The 23,224-nt window shown below is 45.7% G+C and overlaps 1 protein-coding gene across 1 annotated transcript in view; it reads right to left on the reverse strand.

Moving 5' to 3' along the window:
* Nucleotides 1-330: 330 nt before the first annotated feature.
* The window catches only part of LOC124775495 (lysosomal acid glucosylceramidase-like), a 70,348-nt gene continuing 47,454 nt past the window's right edge, over nt 331-23,224 (reverse strand). Inside the window, exons 5-6 of the mRNA XM_047250329.1 lie at nt 14,200-14,483; nt 331-448 (exon numbers count right to left, since the gene is read on the reverse strand). Of these exons, the coding sequence (XP_047106285.1) occupies nt 331-448; nt 14,200-14,483 (402 nt within the window). The remainder of the gene's footprint in view (nt 449-14,199; nt 14,484-23,224) is intronic.

Below are 23,224 nucleotides of genomic sequence, written 5' to 3' on the forward strand. Positions count from 1 at the left end.
TGTGTGTTTAGTTTTTGATGAGCTATCCAATGGCCCATTTTACAAGTAAGTCAGAAAGGGCTACGATGGAGAATTTCCCTTCTAAGTTGTTGTTCTCACTGTGATGGTTCCCTCATTGTGTGCAGAGGCCACACACAACCAACATCAGTTCAAAGATAAAGAGAGACGCCACGAAGTTTGAAGATACAGTCCGAAGAGTTAGCTGTACAAAGTAGGAGGGTTGTTGGAAGTTGCAGTGCAACATAGAAACACAGATTTTTCAGTAGGTGTGTGTTTATTTGGTCTGTAATACAAGTGTGTTTGAAGAGTGCTGTGGTGCAGAAGCGGCTTTCAGACAGTGTTGCCGAATCGCCGGTAGACGAGCGTGTGCATGGAGTGTGCGGGCAGCGACAGCGACGCCTCTCCCAGCTGGGGGTCCGACACCACCACGGAGCGCCGCGTCCCCTGCCTGGCAACACACAAACAACCTGGTCCGCAAACAAACCTACGATGCAAACAGGGGTACCAATGGGCACTGATCTGTATAATATCCGGTTGCAGGACTCTGCTCTATGAGCACAGTACTCTGGTGCGCCTGCAGATTGCTGCATTCCACATCGATTGTCATGTTGTAGCTAGCTAATAAATTTTCGGTCAGCTGCATATAAACAATGATTATTGGTTTCTGACTGTAAACGACATTTCATTAAGTGTGGCAGTGTCTGAAGCAGGGAATTGTCAGAAACGATTTATTGCAGTACCTCATTAGAAGATACCCACATAACCAGAATAATTTGTTCCTTCCCGTAAGCTGCAGACTTAACATTATATCTTGTGGTTATGTTTTTGCCAATGGAAAAAAATATTTTTTTTTTGGTTTGCATCTTTACTGTATATATCCTGCAGGAAATGATTGACATTTGTAATATTATGAGCCGTGGTCACATACATTGCCGCAAAAAAAATTAGTACATCCGAAAAGACGACAACGATTTTGATCCGGTGATGGTATACGCCACCTGGACGACAGTGGATGTACTGATAATGGTTTCAACGTAGTTCGCCAACAGATAGCGTAGTGGCATAGCTACCAGAGTGCCATCTGTTTCTACCCTCTAATAGTGAATGCTCACCCAGAAAACTCAGTGTGGTACAGATGTGTGAAGCAAAAAGGCAATCACGGCACGAAGATGCACGCGTGCATCCTACAGCCAACTGAGCGAGTTTGGAAAGGATCAAATTGTGGTCCTTTCGGAGAATTGCACACAAGTTGGACGTGCAACGTCAGTTGTGCAACGATGCTGGTGTCAGTGCTCACGTGAACATTCTCACACATGTAGACGAGTTTCTGGAGGTACCCGCAGCACAGACGCCCATCAGGATCGTCGTATTGTAAAGGCAGCAGTGGCAGATCGTACAGCTACTGCAGCACAGGTAAGAGAGCTTGTGTGCCCAGACGTGTCAGCACGAGCGTTTTGTTAGCACTGGGACTACAAGCACGCAGTCCCTTAGCCCGTCTTCCACTCGCGCCACAAACTCGACATGCCGTGTCGACTGGTGCCGCCAAAGGATCATTTCGAAAATGGAATGGCACGCTGTGGTCTTCAGCGATGAAAATAGATTCTGCCTACACACGAGTGATGCTTGCCTGCGTATAGGATGTAGATGCGGTCGGCACTGTCTCGTATAGTGCAAGACACACTGGTCACAACCCAGGCGTTATGATCTCGGGTGCGATAACCTGGAGGTGACGTTAACCCGCCCTCAGTACAAGCAGAATATTGTTAGACGCTTTATTTTGCCATTCTTGCAACAGGAAAGTGATGCGTAGTTCCAACAGGATAATGCTCGGTCACACACCGCCAGTCGAACTCAACATGCTCTGCAGGACGCGCGGTATGTTCCCCGACAAGCACAATCTGTGGACTCTGGACTTGTCCCAAATAGAGCACGTGCTGGATATGATGGTACGAGAAGTGACTTGTGCGACTCATCAGCCAACAACTCTTACAGAACTACGTGAACCTGTCCAACAGGGTGGCGTAGTATAAAAAATGGTTCAAATGGCTCTGAGCACTATGGGACTTAACACCTGTGGTCATCAGTCCCCTAGAACTTAGATCTACTTAAACCTAACTAACCTAAGGACATCACACACATCCATGCCCGAGGCAGGATTCGAACCTGCGACCGTAGCAGTCGTGCGGTTTCGGACTGAGCGCCTAGAACCGCTAGGCCACCGCGGCCGGCGGTGGCGTAATATATCCTAGGACAGTATTCGCTATCGGCACGGTCGACTGGATGCCAGAATCAGCGCCTGTATTGCCGCCGTGGAGGCTGCACCACGTACGAATGTGGGCCACTCAGTATGGATCGATAGCTGGTGCCTCATAACCACTTATGCTATTGGTCTCTCAGTGTTATCATCGCATGTACTCCATAAACAATGTTGCAACAATAAATCTTGAGTAAATTGGAAACCTCTATACTAACTTTTTCTGGGAGTGTAGCTCTAATTATCACTTCGTAAAATAAAGTTATATAATTGATATATTTGTTTGTTTCTAGGTATCTCTCTGCACTTACGGTACACATGAAATTCCTGCGCCACAGTACCGGAGCACGCTGCAAAAAGAGACAGAAGAAAATGACAAAGCGCACTGATAAAGTCGACTAACGTCCGGTAATTAGTTTCCTGCATTAAAAGGGGAACAACGCCGCAACAATCCATGCTGTAATGATAGAAGAGTACAGTAATAATGCACCATTATAACAGCCAGAGGTTAAGTGTCGCAGACGCTTCCAGTGAGGTAATTCTGAACGATGTAAAACGATAGGGCAGACCATCTCTCTGAGAAGAACAGGGAATCGCAAGATAAGTGCATGCCGTGGTGCTAGACGACCAGCATGTCACAATCGATGTGATAATGGAAAAATCTCCAATGGGTCAGAGGTCACAGTCTTACACAACGTTTTGAAGATGATAAAGGTCGCCTGCGACTGCCTTCAGCCAATCAAAAAGCCAGCTGAACAGATGCAGAAGTTGTTGTGTTGTAGCTGAGTCCTATCCTGTCGATCCAGATAACTCCTTTAGCCATCCTATTACCATCAACGAATGACGGGTCTATCCCCACAACACCGAGACAAAGGAGCAAACCAAGCAGTGGAACCACCACCGCCGGGAAAAGCAATGACGCAACTATCGATGGGCAAGTTTCGAACAACTTACGGGTTTGCTGCCGGGTGACGTCGTCGACCACCGCCGATATTTCGACAGGAGCACACCCTGCCATTCTCAAGGCACAAATGCAAGGAGGAAGAAATGTGCAAGGAAATTTAATACCTCGGTTCACAGAGGAGAAACAAGGAAGATACCACACACAGAACGTCAACACAAACAAAGATGACCAACACCAGAAATATCGATAGTGACTAATCAACAGGTGAGGTAGCAATAACTCTTTCCCTCTGTTTTTTGATGAGAGACAGAGCCGGATTCCAAGCAGCATTTAAACAAAACCCACCATCTCTGTTAATAAGGTTGCTTGATAGTTTGATTTCAACAGCTTCCTTAATAACACTATCCCAATAGCTGGACGTGCAAACCAGAATCTCCGTGTTGTTGTATTCCATAGGATGCCCGGTGTCAAGGCAGTGTTCTCCAATTGCGGATTTGCTCGGCTGTTGTAAGCGTGTGTGACGCTTATGTTCAATACACCGGTCTTCCACAGTCCTGATTGTCTGACCAATACATGACATGCCACAAGTGTAAGGAATACGATAGACTCCAGCCTTACGCAAACTAAGATCATCTTTTACGGACGCCAATAAGGCCTTAATCTTAGAAGGTGGTCGGAAAACATATTTCACATCAAATTTCCTGTTGGAAATACTTCCTGCGTAAGGCAAAAAGGCCGTAGACCTAGGTGCCACCTCGTTGCTATCGTCACTCACCCGTAGCACAGATGGCTGATAGCGCAACACACGTTTGATCTGCCTCTCACTATAACCATTCTGACGAAAGGTGACTTCAAGATGTGATAGCTCAGCTGCCAAACTTTCAGGGTCTGAGATAATGTGGGCCCTGTGAACCAAGCTACGAAGTACTCCTTCACGCTGAGCTGGATGGTGAAAACTATAAGCTCGCAGATACAAGTCAGTGTGAGTACGCTTCCTATAAACAGAGTGTCCCAACGTACCATCAGTCTTCCTTTGGACCAACACATCAAGGAAGGGAAGGCTTCCATTCTTTTCCACCTCCATAGTGAACTGAATATTAGGGTGGATCGAACTCAGGTGTTCCAAAAACCGATTTAAATTCTCACTACCATGAGGCCAAACAACATAAGTATCGTCTACATATCTGAAAAACACGCAGGTTTCAAAGTCGCTGACTCCAATGCACGTTCCTTAGAGTCCTCCATAAACAAATTGGCCACAATAGGTGACAGCGGGCTTTCCATTGCAACTCCATCAGTCTGTTCGTAGTACTGACCATTGAATAAAAAGTAAGTGGAAGTCAGCACATGTCGAAACAAATCTGTTAACTCGACACCAAGCTTAACCTCAATTAGTTGCAACGAATCAGAGAGGACCGTGAGTGAAAAGAGAAACCACATCAAAACTGACTAAAATATCAGTCATTCAAACGTAATCCCTGCAATCGACGTAAGAAATCTACAGAGTTCTTAATGTGGTGTTCACACCTACCTACTAGCAAGATGTTTAGCTACACGATATGTCGGAGCACCAATATTAGAAACAATAGGCCTCAACGGGACAGCCTCTTTATGGACCTTAGGGAGGCCATATAATCGAGGTGGTACAGCACAGTAAGAATTAAGACTTTTGATAGTCTCCTGTGACAAAGAACTTTTCTTCAGGAGGCTATTGGTCTTTCTCGCAACACTCTTAGTAGGGTCAGCACCGATTTTGCGATACGCCGAATCAGAAAGTAGAAACTGCATCTTTTGAATGTAACGTTCTTCTCCAACAAAACGGTGGCGTTTCCCTTGTCTGCAGGTAAAATAACAATATCAGGATCCATTCTGAGTGAACGTAAAGCAGCCGCTTCAGCTGCTGTAATATTACACTTGGGTGGACGGGCCCCAGTCAACACGCGACAAGCTTCCCTCCTAACCTCTTCCGCAGCCTCGGAGGGTAGTGTATAAACAGCGTGTTCGATAGAACTAATAAAATCAACGACTGGTAAACTCTTAGACGTCGGTGCGAAGTTCAAACCTTTCCCCAGCACAGACAAAGCTGCGTCGTCAAACGTCTTCTCCGTGAGATTGATCACAGAACGTCGAGAATTAAAATTAGAATTAGACACTGAGCCAAGGAAACGTTTAAACTTCGCCGAATGACGAGCAGTTGCAGACTGAAATTTCCAGTCATACTGCGACCAAGAGGCACCGTCCACCAATCCCAAGAAAATTCAGAGACATTAGACGCCATCATTAAATGAAGCTGAAATAATTCCTTAGAAACAAAATCTAATTGACGGCGAGTATAGTGGATCCTTTCATGAACAAGAGCTAAACCAGCACGTTGCTTGATGCGATCGGCGGCAGGAGAACTAATATGATGCACAACCTTAGCAAACGTTGGAACCACACTATGATTTCGACACTTCAGTAAAAACGATAATGCACATCCCAACCTTACTCTACTGCTGCGAAGTTTATCCAACCTCCGCAAGCTACGATACATTTCCTCCCCGTTGAGGTAAACAATGTGAGACCTTAGCTTTTCCCGGCGAATTGAATGTTCGAACAACTTACAGGTTTGCTGCCGGGTGACGTCGTCGACCACCGCCGATATTTCGACAGGAACACACCCTGCCATTCTCAAGGCTCCTGTCGAAATATCGGCGGTGGTCGACGACGTCACCCGGCAGCAAACCCGTAAGTTGTTCGAACATTCAATTCGCCGGGAAAAGTTAAGGTCTCACAATGGGCAAGGTTATTCTGAGTGTTTTATTGGAATTGCCACGGTGTGAAGATGACAGATGTAACTCGTAAAGGGCAAACCGTCACAGGAGTAGGGCACCAAAATGTCCTGGAAAGGTTTGACAAGACTCTGAAGGCTAAGCGTCTTAGGAATGTTTCCAAGGAGGGTAACATTCCATCACGACAACACTCCAGTTCATTATGTACACGACACAATCGCTAATGCTATTTTGTCCTGAGATGGCATCTAATGACTTCATTCTCTTTGCTTCCTTAGAAAACCTATTGCAGGGCTCGTATTGCTACAATGGCGACGAGGTGATTTTCGAGGTGGAACATTTCCTTAAGAGACAACATAGAGGCTTCTAAAACCAATGTCTCATGTAAGTCATCCATACTTGGGAGAAGTGCGTCACATTCAAGGGTGAACATGTAGGGGACTGGCAGAGTCACCAGGTAGAGAGGGCAATTCATTGATTTATCCTGCGCCTCGTGGTGTTATTTTGTATGACAACGGAATTTAAAAGTCAAGCTCAAGTCGAAAAAAGCGTTATCAGTTCTTTGGTCTGCCTGACAATGTCAGATCACATTAGAGTTTTCAAAAGATACAGTAATACTGTGTCTTTTACTAGCTTTGAAAAAAAATTTGTTCTCTAGAAATCTACAGCAACATCCTCTTTAAGAGATTCACGAGATTGTAAAATTGGAAAATATTGTCTTTTGTGTGCTAAGTGGCACGTGATGCCTACGTGTTTTAGTTTGTTACGCACCGCTGCTCGAGGATTATTGGTCAATTGGTCAGCACGCGCAGACAGCTGCAGGCCGACATCTGGCGCTGATGCTCACTCCCGTCGCGGCAGTGAGGAAGTTTATCATCATCGTCCAAAGCAATGTAGAACTTGCCAACAGAGAATATATTTGCTTATGAAGCGTCCTGAGTTTTTTATAACCACATATTGAATTGCTTTGGTGTGTAGGGTGGTTCAGTATGAAAATTAAACGATGTTGATATGAACGTGGAACACCATGGTTCTGTGGTGAAACGTCGAAGACGCAGAACCAAAAAGCTGGGTCTCCTACGCACTAGATCAACACACTCACGTTATATTCAAGCTTCCTGATACAGGCAGTTTACTTGTGGTACTTGTTGGTTACAGTTTGCACCATCGTTATTTTCTCTCATATCATACTGAAGTGTTTCATTTTGTTTGACACGAAAAAGGTAACGAGCCATACTAGAGAAAAGAGTGAATAAGTTACGAAGTGGTGCATAGGCATCTGAGAAGCGGTTTGGATATTGGTGAAGAAACATGTAACCGCTCATTGTCATTCAATACGATCACGACGACACCACTCGATCGACGTTAACACTCGTGGTGTCACTCGCCTTCATACGTGGCAGTGGACGTTTGAAAATTCGTGACGCTAGCTCAATGGTCGTCAATTGATTTAAATGTATTTCCGGCTGACTCTTAATTCAATTGCTGCCACTGGGGTGAGGAGAAAGAACACATCCTGGTGGTACCAGCATTATGCGTATTTAGATGTTCGATTAATCTGAATGGTTTGCAATGTTGCAGCGATTCTATTCTAACTCTGTGCTGATGTACCGACAAGGACCATTTTCGCAGATAAACATGCAAGTACGTAATGGATGTTCAGTTTCTCAGTATAGTTCGTCGCACTCACACATTATACATCCGCTGTAAGAACAATTTCATGCATTTACATTTTTGGTGTCCCACAATATTGGTTGGCTAAATATTATGACGATACGTTGCATACAACTTCCACAGATATTGTTTATCGTGTAGTCAAGACTACGTAATGGAGCCAAAATCGTGGATAAAATTGAAATGTAGTTTGTTTATTAACACTTTTCTTTTCACTAATTAAATATGAAATATGAATCGGGATTGGAGGTGATGATCCTATCCTTTTTTAGTGTTTTAGGTCCCCGTTAATTGATATCTGGTAGTTAATAAGCGAACTATTTTTTATGCTGGTGCGTTGTTTGCGTCAGTTACCCCCACAACCGTCCAAGGATAAGATTCTATTAATGTTCCGCGCACACGCGTTTCACCATTTTATAAAATGCAGATTTACGTAAACTATAGCTTTCCGTTGCGCACAACTTTCGTGGGTTCCATAACCATAATAGTTTCCCAAGAGTATTTTTCCCAGCTAACACAAAGTTCGAATTATGTTGTCGGATTCATTTTCACTTCACTCGACAATAAACGTCTCTGATCACTTCGTCACACGTAATGTGTTTTAAACGTGCTTGAAGAGTCTTTAAATAATCTCCTTTCGCAGTCGCGTACCACTTTTTCATCGACTATCCCGATCGCGATAACTGAAGGTAGAGAGCTCAATAATGTGTTACATGTTCTTTTATGTGTATTAAAAAACAAACGCGCACCTATATCTTTCTGTCCCGCTTGGTCTTTGCTACTTTGCTTTTTATTACTTTTCATTATATTGGTTCTTAGTAATACTGTGCAGTTATTAAGGTTTCCTATTACTTTCCCCTTTTTAATTCTTCCCCGATTTTAATTAATATGATGCTAATTGACACGCCTGCCCGCAAGTAACGTTATGAACAGTAAAATGCAATTTCAAAGTAGTGCACTGCTGTGTTAAAAAGATATTGCTGAGAGAGTAGTGAGACAGTTTTAACACAGTGTAGAAGGAGTAGAGCAACACAACACTGAGCAGTAGCAGCTGGAGACGGAGAGAAAAGTCAGAGCGTAGCAACAGGTCGTGGGCTTCCTCTGAAGCACATAGCATCACCAAACGAGATCGTATACGTGAGGCAGTGGGTGGTGCCAGTTGGCCGAGTAACGTGGGGCGCCTGTGGCGGCCGAGGGCAACAGCGCGGCAGTCAGGTCTACGCAAGAGAGGGCGAGGTGGCAAATGAGGCGGCGCCAGCCACGTGCGAAGTTAAGCTCTCATATGCTTTACAAGGTGTTGGGTGTGTTAGTAACTTCAGAGAACACAGTGACTAATTCTAATAGAGAACCAGCAGATCACACTTCACTAGAGTAAATGGAAGGTGTAATTGACATGGACAGGCTTGAGGAAGACCTATCCCCAATAAGAATTTTGTGTGAGAAGGAAATAGGTTTAGAGTCTCCAAATAACTTGGAACAAGTGAAAGTGGAACAACTGAAAATTAATTTGAGCAATTCACCTCTGGCAGGCATTGATGATACTCAACTAAGCAAAAATCAGTTGGAGACGCAGTTGGTTCGAGAAGCAAACCCGAATGGGCAAAATGTTTCGCTGTTGACATTCATGGAAGTGGTAGGATATCTCAAGATGGAACTGCAAGCCCAAATAAGTAAGAGTAATGAGACATTAGACACTCTCAAGATGGAATTGTAAACCCAAATCAGAAAGGGCAATGAAACGTTAGGTAAAGTAGTAAATTCTCATTTGTCAACAGAAATAACGAAGTTACAATCGGAAGTAATGTGGGACAAGGAATAGCAGTTTGTCAAATTCTGAGTAGAACTAGTGCAGAAGATTCATGAACAGTTGACAGAAAGTGGTTTCAAAAGTAAATTCTCATCTTCATAAAGTTTGGAAAAATAGTTAAGCATGAGATAAGGAAGCTAAAGGAAAGATACAGAAAAGTCTGGAAGAACATGACACTGAATATTGCACTTTCATTGAGCAAGGAGCACAAAAATATTTTGAACATGAGAAAGCAGCAGACCAAAAATTAAGTAATATTCATAACAAGATGATGCTTGATAACAGAACTAAGTTGTATGAACAAGTAAATCACATGAGAAACTTGCTGGTCACGGAGACCAAGGCACACGAATCGTTTCAAGCAGTGCAGACGGTGTATAATAATACTGTATACGAGAACTTGGTGAAAAACAACAGGGAAATTCGTCAGGTTACCTCCCATTCGGAAATTGGATGCACTCAGCGACTGTATGAGACTTATAAATTATAGAGTGCAGCAATTAGTCGTCCTTATTAGATTTTGTTATACAAATCCAGATTTTGGTTAGTAGCTAGCCATTCTCAATGCGCTATTTTTTATTCTCAATGCATGTAAGTCCCTGTTGTTCGGGCGTCACTCACAGTTCTTTGAATACTACCAAAGAATTGTGACTGACGCCCGAACAACAGGGACTTACATGCATTGAGAATAAGAAACAGCGCATTGAGAATGGCCAGCTACTAACCGAAATCTGGATTTGCACGATAAAATCTAAATAGGACGACTGATTGCTGCACTCTATAATTTATAAACAAGGAAATTTCATAGTCGTTACGAACTGTGCCACAACATTCACCTGTTATTTCAGCAGATCCATTTATTCGTTGTTGTAAATGTAGTTATTTCGATACGTACAGAAACGTGCATCTAAGAATATATGGACGTGCTACTAGTGCCCTCCTCTGCTCAGGCACAAATTTGTTTTCTAGGAGGACATTGCCAGGGAGATGTCATTAGTTTGGTGAATGATCTGGCTAATGATAGTAACGATTTAATAGAGCTTGAGGACATGTTTCTAAGCGAATTTTCGACGAGAGGAATCCAATGAGAACTGCTCGAAGGTTTCTTGAGGATCAGTCAGATCATGGTATGGTAAAGGAGTTCTGTGTATACTGATCGAAACATATTAATCATCTGGACGGAGGCGTGGCGATCGAACTGTACGCTATGGGTATAGAATGAATGTTGACATTTTATATTTGGAAAAAATTTGTGACAATACCTCGAGAAAAAGTCGAGAATACGCTTGTTTCTTAGAAATAAAAGATCAGGCGTATAGTAATGATGGTAGACAGCCAAATGTAAGAACGAGTCCACAGAAGAGCGTTAGGGTGGTGCATCTCATGCCCTGGAGACCCGCTGCCCTGACCCATGCAACAAACACCACAGTATCACCCATAGTAATGGCAATGTGGAATATACCGATCAGCCTACTCCACACGATCCGTTAAACTAGATAGTGTCTCGGGGAGGACAGAGACAACGAGGTCTGGTGTCCAAAAATTATGGCCAAAACTGGCAGGTAATGATCAAACAGAGAGGGTAGACAACGTGGAGACAGCAGAAGAGTAGGGTGACCTTGGTGGCAGTGTGGAACGCTTGGTGGGGTGAGAAGGCTCACTCACTAGCCTGGCTGAGCAACAGCTGGGTTGTTCTAGCAACCTTGGTTAACCAAGGGAGAGATTTGCCCAAAGCACAGCATGGAGATGACAGGAGGCGTGACCATAGTAGTAGGAGTTCCAGTGACCATAGCATTTTTGACAAATTAGACGCAGTGCATAAGAGAGGGCTTACGTGACTGTTTGAAGAAAAACAACTCCCTGAAACAAAAACAATGACAGGTAACAATTCACTGAGGTGGCAAATGTGGGAAGTTTGGGCTGCAGAACAGTATATTAATTATTCAAACATTATATTGAGATTTGCTGACTAGAATTGAAGGTAACACTAGATGTCTGTATTCGCTTATAGATTAAAATATTGTGGCATGGTTTTTATTGGCAGCTAATGGTGCAATGATATTGAGAGTCTGCACTCAGTGATGCATTGAATCTATCACGGGTATCCCCACTAACTATTTCGAAACTTGTATCGAGCTTCATATCAGTCACTCAAAGGATAGTTAATTTAACTTAAAGAATAGAGGAATATGCTTTAGTCAGCAGAAAGTGATCTGTAGTTAATAATTAAACAATAGCTTTTATAGTCATGGGCTTTCGAGAACCCAATGATTTGTCGTCAAAAATTGAACATTAGCTTTTATTGCGACCAGCTTTCAGGACAATTTTCTAATGGATGAAATACGAAATATTTGTAACAAGTCTCTGCAAAAGCAAAGCTTTCAATCACTGGCCTATTTGCACAACTGACGATACCATCGTCATTTACAGGATAATGCAGTGTGACACCATACTAAGAATCTACTGCTTGCAGTGCACATAGCCTAATAGCCTACTTCCTTTGCTTTTACCTGCGAAGGACTTCCACGAAGCTAATAATTAGAGAGACTTGTTTTAGCCGATAGCATTCATAAGCAAAGCTGATATACCTGAGGCCTACCTTGTCCACCACCACAGTCCGAGTTCTGCTCGACACACAATTACCGCTCTCTGAATCACGTGCTCGAACTGCTGTATCTGGTTTATTAGACATCAGCTGGCTGTTCAGTACACTCTTGATTCACTACCGACCGTTTAATTGCAATCTCGGTTACGTAATTTTGGTTCCCTCTCCTTCACACAACTTCAGCAACTAATGTAAATAAGTCAGTGTCTCAATCGACTTTCTGCTGACCTTTATCGCTAGTGACTACCGAACCAAAGGCAAGTAAGAAGTATCGGAGAGCCATGCGTTTACAATGAGAATGCAGTTAATACTTGTTACAGTGGCGAAGTCACACCATTATAGGCAGCCTCATTGTATCAGTGTTTCCAAAATATTGCTTCAGAAAATTATTTTTATTTTCAAAGAGAATAGTTTAAAAAGGTGCACAATAGTTTTCAGTAAAACGAGTAATGACAACCATTTATATCCATATTCTCCAGAGCTTCAGTCGACAGTCACAAATTGTTGGACGATCTAACAGTATTTTATGAGCCATCAACGTGTCGGTACAACATGCTCTGGAGGAGACCTGACGTCTGATGCTTGCCGTAATTTCACTTACAGCAATACAAGCACTCCCACCACAGTGGTCCAAACTGAGCGTAACTTTAGCAGTTCTCTAACTATACGACAGAAAAATACTACTATAATGATCAATGCTGAGGGTAGTTTCAGAATTCTCCAGCCAGAAATTTGCCTAAAATATTGTCTTGACCAGGAAAAATACTGTAAAACTTTTACAACCTCCGGTGGTGTCTTGCATATGATGCCGAGACTGGCAGAGTAACTTCACCAATCTATGGAACTCGCTGCGGAGTTCAGAGTGAGTTAAAAATATATGGTAGCTTATATTATCTGGCCAAAGGTCTTAGGACAAAATAGACCAACATCAAATAAATCCAACAGAGAAAATTGACTGACTTCCTAATCGAATATAACAGAGTAAGACGTTCAGTAAGAAAGCGGTTATATGCGCCCAGATCTTGTGTAAGCGATCTTTCTGAGACGTCAGACCTTCAGGGAAATAATAATTCACAGTGCTTTGAAAGTAACTGATAGGGATTGATGAACTCTATAGGTTACTGAACGAGCAATGGAGAGACATCCTCTTCATTCAGTGCAGAAGACTTCCATTGCAACTCTGAACCAGAGGTTTGTGGTAGGAGGATAGGCCGTAGGGTTTGCTGGAACATGCCGAAATTGTAACTACTTTCTAATCCCCCACGCCACAAAGCAGTCACTATTACATTGTGGTGTGAAAACAATCAATTAGAATGTACAATTCTCTCTCTCTCTCTCTCTCTCTCTCTCTCTCTCTCTCTTTCTCTCTCTTTATCTCTCTCTCCCTTTTTTTGGAAAAAATATCCGCCGTTTGAGTGTTAATTGTCACTTATTTTCACAGTCATGTCTGTGACATTTCGTCGTCAAAAATACGTTTTTTCTACGATGATACATCACAAACAGGTCAGACCAATTTTAACATGTCAACATACACTTGAAAATGGCTACAGAGCCGAAATCATGATTATGTAAAATAAGTGAACAATTAAGGGTCAAATGGTGGATATTTCTTTAAAAGAATTCTATATAACTGTGGACCCTCACCAAGGAAAGATCGTTAACAACCATTCTGTACGCTCACGTAATAAAATTTCAAACTAATGGCCAATCGAATGAGAACACAGTTTTGTACATCTGACGGACGTCCATACATGGCACTTGTGAGAGAAATATGTGGTTTCTGTTCTTTCTGGCATCTCTGAAAGAACAGACACCATTTTGATGCTACATCTATTGTGTATTAACACACAAAGTAATTTAAGACCTTATCTCCCAGCGGTCATTAACACACAAAGTAATTTAAGACCTTATCTCCCAGCGGTCATTGATTTATATGAATGAGGCAAGTAGAACATTTGTGCAGGACCAGGACTCGAACCGCCTCCTTCTTATTAGGCAGGTGCGCTGACCGTTATGCCTTCTGGACGCAGTGGTCATCACAACCGCACCCACTAGACTAGCACGCCTCCCGTCAGACGCAAATGTTCAACTGGCACCACACGCCACTGATGTAGTGGGAGAGTAGAGGAGTACAGCCAGCCCAGTGTGAGTGGAGCTCAGACTGCAGAGAGAGTACCGACGTACTTGTTCTGAAGGACGACGACGACGTCATCTTGAGGTGTGAGGAAGGCGACGCTCTCGACGTCGCTGGAGTAGACGTCCATCTGGAGGCTGACGCGCCGTGATCCGCGCGGCACGAAGCGCGAGAAGTGGGCGATGGCGTAGTACATGGGCTGCTTGTAGAACTCGTCCGCCGTCGCGTTAGCCACGATGGACGCGTCCGCGTGGTTTCCAATCCAGGTGGGGCCGCCCTCGGTGTTCACCACCATGTTCCAGTCCTCCCAGCCGGACGTCCAGTGGTTCGTCACCTGCACAACACACAGAACGCATCTCACTAGTGGAGATTAAACACGACTTAGTCTCGTACTTGTAGTATAGCAGTACTGCTACCAATAAGGTGAGGACACAGTCACATGATTATTTGGTGTGGGTCCTACACACTTGATAAATATTCTAGGATGGATCACGAGTTCCGGAAATCTCCTTTGTGAACTGGTTGCGTTTCCCCAATATCCTACCAATGAATTCAAGTATAGCACGTGCTTTCCCTAAGACTGATCCTGTGTATTCATTCCACTTCACATACCCAAAAATTGCGACACACAGGTATTTGTATGAGTTGAATTGTATGGTGCTGAGGCAAGATATACTGCGTCAACCTAATCCGTGGCTTCCACAATGTCTCTTAAAAAAAAACTAGAGATGGGTTTCGCACGACAGATGTTTCCAGAACCCATGTTCACTGGCATGGTGGAAATCATCCTGTTTGACATACTTCATTATGTTTGAGTTCAGGATATGTCCTTAATTTCTACACAAGGTGGATGTCAGTTATATTGGGCTATATTCTTGCGTATCATGTTTGCTATTCTCCTTATAGGCAGGTGTGGGCAGCTGCCTGGTGGCCCAATTAGACCGACACGAACGCTGGAGTTTCGCACCACTCCAGTATCGGAAAGGCGAAACATTTGCGTGTCATTACTGTCATGAAGTTTCTATCATAAAGGCGATATTCGATAGCAGAATATATATACACTGCCTGACAAAAAAAGTGAAGCACGCAGAATTGGAGGAGGAGACTAAATGAACCTTGAGAGATTGAGAGGTATGTGATGTTATTTCAGTAGTTACAACACTGAACCAAATTAGCAACGAACTTGGCAGTATGGACCCACTTATCAGTATGACCTTCACCTCATCTGTCCTGGATGCATGTACTGATTCAGCTGGGAAGGGTGTCATAAACTTCTCTATCCGCTTCTGAGGCAATCTCTCCAGCAAATTTTTAATGTCCTAGATACTGTCACTGGTACTAGGACGGAATTGACATCTGAGCTGGTCCCAGACACGTTATATTGGAGCCAGACCAGGGGATCTTGCTAGCCATGGGAGCACATCAACACTAAGCAGACATGTTCCATGTGTGGACGAGCTGTGTCTTCTTGAAAAACCGCGCCATGAGACTGTCCCATGACAGGTAACACGTCAGGACGCAAGATGTCCGTGACAGACCGCTGTACTGTCGGATTTCCCAACTCACTAGCCGCGACAACTTGAGACCATACCCGACGGCTCACAAAAACATGACGCCAGGCATGACACCACTGTGCATCTCCAAAACATTGAAAGAAAGAGACCGCTTTCCAGATCACTACCATACCCAGCGACAATGGTCATCCATGCTAGTGCAGAACAGAGGTCTAGCACTGAAAACCGTACCACGCCATTCTTCATTAGCAGTCTACGATTTGTAGTCATGGCACCACTCCAAATGCAGCCGTTTGTGATGTGGTGTTAACGACAGGCCACACACTGGACAGTAATTCCCTGTGCTTACTGCTGCTAAATGGCGACCAATTATGTGTGATGGTACAAAATATTTCAGAAAGCCGATAACTTGTTCGCCGATGGCAGCTACAGATTACACGGTTACGATGTGCTTCCTGCACATTATGGTGATCCTTCTCTGTGGTGCCCACAGGGGGTCCACCGGAACATCGACAACGCATATGCCTGTTCTCACGTTCCCATGCAGTACAGCATAGGGCACTGTCACTTCCAAATGCTCCAAAAATCTGAATATTGCATGATTCTAGCAGCAGGCCAAACGAGAGCCCACAATGGAGCCCCTTTCAAAAACTGCCAAATGCTGATAACGCTGTCTCACACGAGAACGCTGCATCCCTGTGGATTTCACAGTTGTCACTTAATAGCTGACGTTGTTCAAGCCCCTTAAGCACCCTACCACGCCTGGTAACAACACTAAACATGAACAACACTAATGGACTCTGTTGGCCGTTCTACCTATCAAAAAGAATTGCAAACCTGATCACCTACATAACAGCTGACGGTGTGGATGTGTAAAAACTTCCATTGGCATCACACCATGTCTCCTTGGCGCTCTACTTTTTTACTATAAAAGGCTTTTGTATTTTTGTATTTCATGTATTGGGGTACGAAGTGCATCTTTGACTTGGGACTGCGGTCGCAGCTAGTGTGTACTAAGATGTAAATGCCTCCTCGGACGGTGTTACAGAACTTCCATGAATGAAGCCGCCACACTCGAAGAAATAATACGTTAACAATCTAAGAAAGTACTTGTGAAGGACAGGACAGTTGGGTTTGACCTATTTTGCACTTCAAATCGTTTTATAATATCCACTGCAGTGAGCTATTTGACAAACAAAGAGAAGGATAGACTTCGTTACAAGTCTGCATTCTTTCGAATGCTTGACGAAAAAACTTCTGAGTCGTTAGGCCACGCCATCCAGTAAAATCTCTCGAGCCATGAAGAATATCCACGTGGAGGGAACGAAACGTCGAACTCTGAAGTGGAGTCTGCTGCGTCCTAATGCCTCACAAACTGAAGATTATACCGTCAATATTAGAGATATTACACATAGTCAACTATTAAGAAAACTTTTATTTGATAAGTTGCAGTGTAGCACTGGGATCATCAGTTTAATTGAAGGAGAGTGACTGCACATGGCTGCGACGAGGTCCATAGATGATTCATTCAAGTGGATGTATAAAGCAAGGGTGGTGACGTCACTAAATATTTGTCCCCAATCTACCCAAGAAAAAGAAACAATATAAATCCAGTCAATCTCTATCGAGTGTTTGTGAAATACAGAAAGATAGCTCTTTCCCTCCATCTACAAGGTTTGGTCAGAAAATAATGCCTTCTGATGTATTCCTTTTTCATTTTGGAAAAAATATGACAGGAATATGTACATAATATGCACTCACAATCCTCGTAAGTAGATGGTGAGTGCAACTAAGCTTTCAAACTACTGTAAAAATAACACCACTTGTCAGAATGACATCGAATGGCAAAGGAATATTATCGGAGAAGGGGGAAAACGTATGGCAGAAGAAAAACAAATAGTCACAAAATGTAGCAATAGATGGTGCTGTAAGCATCATAATTTAATAGTGGTCGACTAAAAATGACAAATGAATCATATAACAATGCCCAAGGTGTACGTTTGACGTTAAACAAGCGGTACTACTCGTTGTGCGTGGGAGTACAGGTGTGATACTGTTAGTTACGTAAGCCCATCCACCATGATAAGGTCATATCACATCGGATGGGAAAAGACCTGTTTCTAACTGTCCTAAGGCTAAAATCCGGATAGAAAGCATCACTCGCATTCGTTTTTAATTGTCCTGAGGCCAAAAACCGCATAAAAAGCATCAATCAAAATCAGATTGGATTATTAATTTCCGTGTGACTGGCACAAAACATGTTCAATATGTTGTGGTTCAAAATGGTTCAAATGGCTCTGAGCACTATGGGACTTAACATCTGAGGTCATCAGTCCCCTAGAACTTAGAACTATTTAAACCTAACTAACCTAACGACATCACACACATCCATGCCCAAGGCAGGATTCGAACCTGCGACCGTAGCAGTCGCGTGGTTCCGGACTGAAGCGCCTAGAACCGCTCGTCCACCGCGGCCGGCTCAATATGCTGGCCATCGTTTTCTGCAACAAGTTGAAATCGAGAAACAGCGTGTTACGCAACTGATCAAAGTGTTTCCGGTGTCACGTTCAGCATGTGTTGCGTAATGCGTGCCTTCAGTGCAGGTAAATTAGCAATCGGAACACTGAACACAACATATTTCGGGTAGCCCCACAGCCAGAAATTACGCAGATTAAGAACAGGTGGCCGGGACAGCCAGGCTGTAGGGAAATAGTGGATGATAATTCTAGCATTTCCGAAATGGCGCTTTAGCAGCTGCTTAACTGGATTTGCAATGTGTGGAGGTGCGCCACCTTGCATAAAAATGATCCCAACCACACATCCACTCTGTTGGAGACCTGGAACAACGTGGTTGCGTGAAAGACACTCATAACGCTTCCCAGTGACGGTACAGGTAACAGGACCGGAAGCTCCTGTCTCTTCAAAAAACTATGGCCCTATGATAAATGATGCAGCAAACCCACACCACAAAGTGACCTTTCCAGGATGAAGTGATACTGCTTGATTTGCGTGTGGGTTTTCCGTTGCCCATATTCGACAATCCTGTGTATTGAAATATCCTGTCACATGGAAGTGGACTTCGTCTGTCCACAAAATCTTCCACGGACATTCATTGTCCACTTCCATGCGAGCAATAAATTCTAAACCAAAGGTCTCTTGCTGACAAGTCAACAGGAAGCAACTCGTGCACATGAGTAGTTTTGACTGGTTAGCAAAGATGGATGTTTCGTAGAATTTTACGCACCGCGCTCACGGGTATGTCCAATGTTCGGGCAATTCTCCGTATACTACACGTTTGCACACCACCACTCGTCCCCTCCTACATTGCTACGGCCACTGCTTCCACTGACGTCGAATCATTATGATGATGATGATGATGTTTGATTTGTGGGGCGCTCAACTGCGTGGTTATCAGCGCCCGTACAATTATCCAATCTTTGCTCAGTCCAATTTCGCCACTTTCCTGGATGATGATGAAATGATGAGGACAACACAAACACCCAGTCATCTCGAGGCAGGTGAAAATCCCTGACCCCGCCGGGAATCGAACCCGAGACCCCGTGCTCGGGAAGCGAGAACGCTACCGCGAGACCACGAGCGGCGGACTGACGTCGAATCAATTCGTTTCTTCTCTCTACCAGGTTGCACACCAAAAGAACCAGTCTTTTCGAATTTCTGAATCATTTTCTGCAGACCCACGGCAATCATCGGACCATCGCCTTTTTTCAAACCCTTTAGTGTCCGGAACTTCTGCAGAGCGACGTGTGCACAGTCATCATTTTTGTAATATAGCTTTACAAGCAGAGCGCGATCCTGCATTCAGACAGTCATGGCCAACATCGCAGACGCGAAAGGAGGAAAAGCCGTGTACCTGGCATGTTTATACCAATTTCAATGGGTCGTGCCCATGACAGGTGTTTTCATTTATGTATTCTGACACATACAGCGCCATCTATTGATCAATTTTCACACTATTTTTTCCTTCTCCCATACGTTTTCCCCATTTTCCGATAATATTCCCTTGCAATCTGACGTCACTCCGAACAGTGGTGTTATTTCTACAGCGTTTTGAAAGTTTAATTACAATCACGCTGTACATTATCACTTTTCAGCATAAACTTTGCCTTTTCTTTTTCAGCCATGAATAACTGCATGAATTTCTGCTTGATAAGGTTAATTGCCTCCGTTCCTATTAATGGCGTACGGAAATTTTTACAGTCTCCGGCATCTCCTGCGATACTGCGATAGGATACCGCCCTTCGATTGTGCCATTCCAGCACTAATCGAAGCGCTAGGTTTTCAGGTGCCAGCCAGCCAGCCAGCCAGCCGAGCAGCAGCGCTCCAGCCGAGCAGCAGCGGTCCAGACAGCCAGCCCTCCAGCAGCAGCAGTCCAGCCAGGCAGCCAGCCCTCCAGCAGCAGCAGCAGCAGCAGCAGCAGCGGCCCCGGCCCCGTCCGCGGCAGCATCAGCGGCAGCTGCGGCATTCCTGCCAGCCGTCGCCAGCGCCAGCAGCGTCGGACTCTGGTCTTCATCCGTCTTCGTCTTCGGCTTCGTCTTCGTCTTCGTCTGTCCCCAGTTTTTTCCTTTACCTTTCGTCCTGTGCATTTTCGTTTATCCCTGTCGTCATGTCAGCCCCCACCACCACTACCACCACAGCCATAGTTTACACTTCCCTCTCCGCCGCCACCACCACCATTACATGGTGCGCCCAGTCACACCCCCCTCTTTCCATCCCTCCTCTTCTCACTCTCCCTTCGCCCTCGCTCTTTGTCGCCCCCTCTCCAGCTTCTTCCTCCCGCTCCTCTCCCTCTGATCCTTTCCCCCCACTCCCCCAGCCTGTCACTGCAACTCCAGGTAGGGTGGTGGCCCGTCGGGCCACTACCCATGCCCAACTCTCCCCATTGCCTTCGCCATCACTGCCACCACCGTCGCCGTCGCCATCGCCTTCACCTTCGCCGTCACCATCTCCAGCGCCGACTGCTGCGTCCACGCCGGGACCTGCCCCTTCCCGCCACCTCCCTATAGCTCCCATCCCGCCTCCTCCTCCTCCTCCTCCCCCCCTCTTTATACAAATACCTCCTCTCCCGTCCCGATCCTTCCCTTCTCGAGGCCCAGAATCTCTCCCTCCTCCTCCGCCAACACTTCCCTGGTGCCCCCATCTCTCTCCTCACTCCTAGACGGGATTCCGTTCTCATCTCCTCCCCCAGTCCAACCCTCCATACTGACATCCTCTCCCGCCTCCCTATCACCCATTTTGGCCCCAATGCCTCCCTCACCCCTGCTCCTTCTCCATTTCCTACCCGCTAACCCCAACACCCGTGTCGCCAGCTGACCCTCACCACCGTGATCACTCGGCTCAGTCCGTCGATCATGGAGGAGGAGGTGTTGGCAGAGCTCAAGGCGCGTCCCACACTGGAGGTGTGGGCGGTCTGCCGCATTTTCAACTCGGCCGGCCCCACCCGCCTTATGCGGGTTTTCTCCAAGGACGCCCCCTCCATTGAGCATCTCCTGAAGGAGGGTGCCCTCCTCTTCAACCAGCGCTATAAGGTCGACCCCTCCCATTCCCCTCCTCACTCCCTGCACTGCCAGAGGTGTCTGTGCTATAACGCACACCCAACAGCCGAGTGCCGCGGGCCCCCACCTGCCCGCATTGTTGGCAAGCGCACTTCCTCTGGCAGTGCCCTAACCTTCAATCCCCTCCCTCCTGTAATACCTGCAATCTCTCCCATCCCACCTACTCCCAAAAGTGTAAAGCCCGACCCCCGCCGACCACTCCTGAACTCACCATCCCTGTCCATCCTCTGGACGCCCCCACCCCTCCTGGCAATTCCCTTTGTCCCCCCCCCCCACCGCTGAGGACATCATCAGGTTCCTCACCATTGTCCTACAAAACATCCACCCTTTCCAGTGCCCTCACACCCACCAACAGGTCTCCCTCGCCGCCCATTCCATTTTCCACTTAAAAATGTATGCCACCTACTCCTATAACCAGGCCCATTTCACCTTATCCCGTCTTGACACCCTTGTCTAAATTCCTGTCATGGCACGACAGCACCGTATCCTTTTCAACAACATCCGCTCCCTTCCCGCCAACAAGAACCTCTTCCTGCACACCCTTGCCACCCACCACGTGGATGCCTTCCTCTTCAATGAAACTTTCCTCCAACCCCACCACACCGTCCACACGTCGCCCTACCTCCTTCACCGCTTGATAATACCCTCCCGATTGCACGTGGCAGAGTTGCCATTGGTCACCACCACCAGATCCCAGTTCAGCTCCAACCTCTCCTTCCCGACCCCACATTGACCGTACCTTCTCCTCCTACGTGATCGCCGCCGACCTCAACATCCACAGTCGTTCCGCCGCCCAGTTACGGCGGCGGCATCGGTTCCTCTCCTCCCTTCAAGGCGACCTCATCCCCATCCCCCAGCACACCCATCCCGAATCCAACTCCACTCCCAATGTTATCCTTTCCTCCCCTAACCTCCTTGGCCGCATAACGGTGGATGTCCTGGAGCCTATTGGTAGCTCCCTGTCCTCCTCACCATTTCAGACGGTCGTCGCCCCTGCCCCAACCCTCGTAATGACCCTCCCCCAAAGTACGTCCATGACTATTCCTGTGCCAACTGGAATGCCTACCGGGCTACCCTCTCCACCCAGGTCAATAGCCACCCCTTCCCCTACCACCACCCTGACGATGTAACCCATGCCGCCTCCTTTCTCCAGCAGACCTTGTCTGAGGCTGTGGAGGCCCACGTCCCTAATGTCGCCATCCACCCCCACAGTCCTACCTTACCCCCACAGGCCGTCCTCCTTCTCCATGAATCCCGCCGTCTCTACCGTGCCTTCCTCCACATGCGTGACCCAGACACACTCCGACGCCACCGGCAACTCCAGCGACACATTCGTAATTTGAATTCTGTGCCGCGAACCCAGCAGTCGTCTGTTCTGTTCACCTTCAAACCAATGAAAGTGTCATCTCCTGTTACAAAGCTTCTCACTGACTCCTCCCTTCCGATTTTGAAACGATTCAAGACGTTAAAGACAGCTGTTTACCTTGTTTCTATATTATTTCTGATCAACATTCGCGTGACCGATCGTGCACGGCTCACTTAATCAGTAATCGTACTCGCTGTAGCACCAGACCTCCTGGAGTTCACTTACTGACCTACCTGGGCAACATCCTCCTTCCCAAAGCTCTTGTACAGTGTCGAGAACAGCTGAGCTAGCATCCACTGCATCATCTTCAAGAAACGTTCTTCAGCCTGTTGTGGTTGCCAGTGGAGTTTCACTGTCAGAATTCAGTGATTCTAACAGAATATATTCTCTACTGGGCACATCAGTAGTGACAGTTATCTCAAACGTTGCAGTGTTGTTAACAGAACACGCAAATATTAGAAAGTGTGCTGAATAAGGCTAGAACAAAAACACTAAATACTGCTTTTCGGAGTTTCGGCGCCCTGTAACTGTGAACACTGCAGTGCCATCACCTGAAGACGCTATACAGTTATGGGACTTATACAGTGTTATCCGGCGGCAAACCCGCCAAGTGGATGTGGAA

The sequence above is a fragment of the Schistocerca piceifrons genome, chromosome 2, assembly GCF_021461385.2.
Source record: "Schistocerca piceifrons isolate TAMUIC-IGC-003096 chromosome 2, iqSchPice1.1, whole genome shotgun sequence".
Classification (NCBI taxonomy): Eukaryota; Metazoa; Arthropoda; class Insecta; order Orthoptera; family Acrididae; genus Schistocerca; species Schistocerca piceifrons.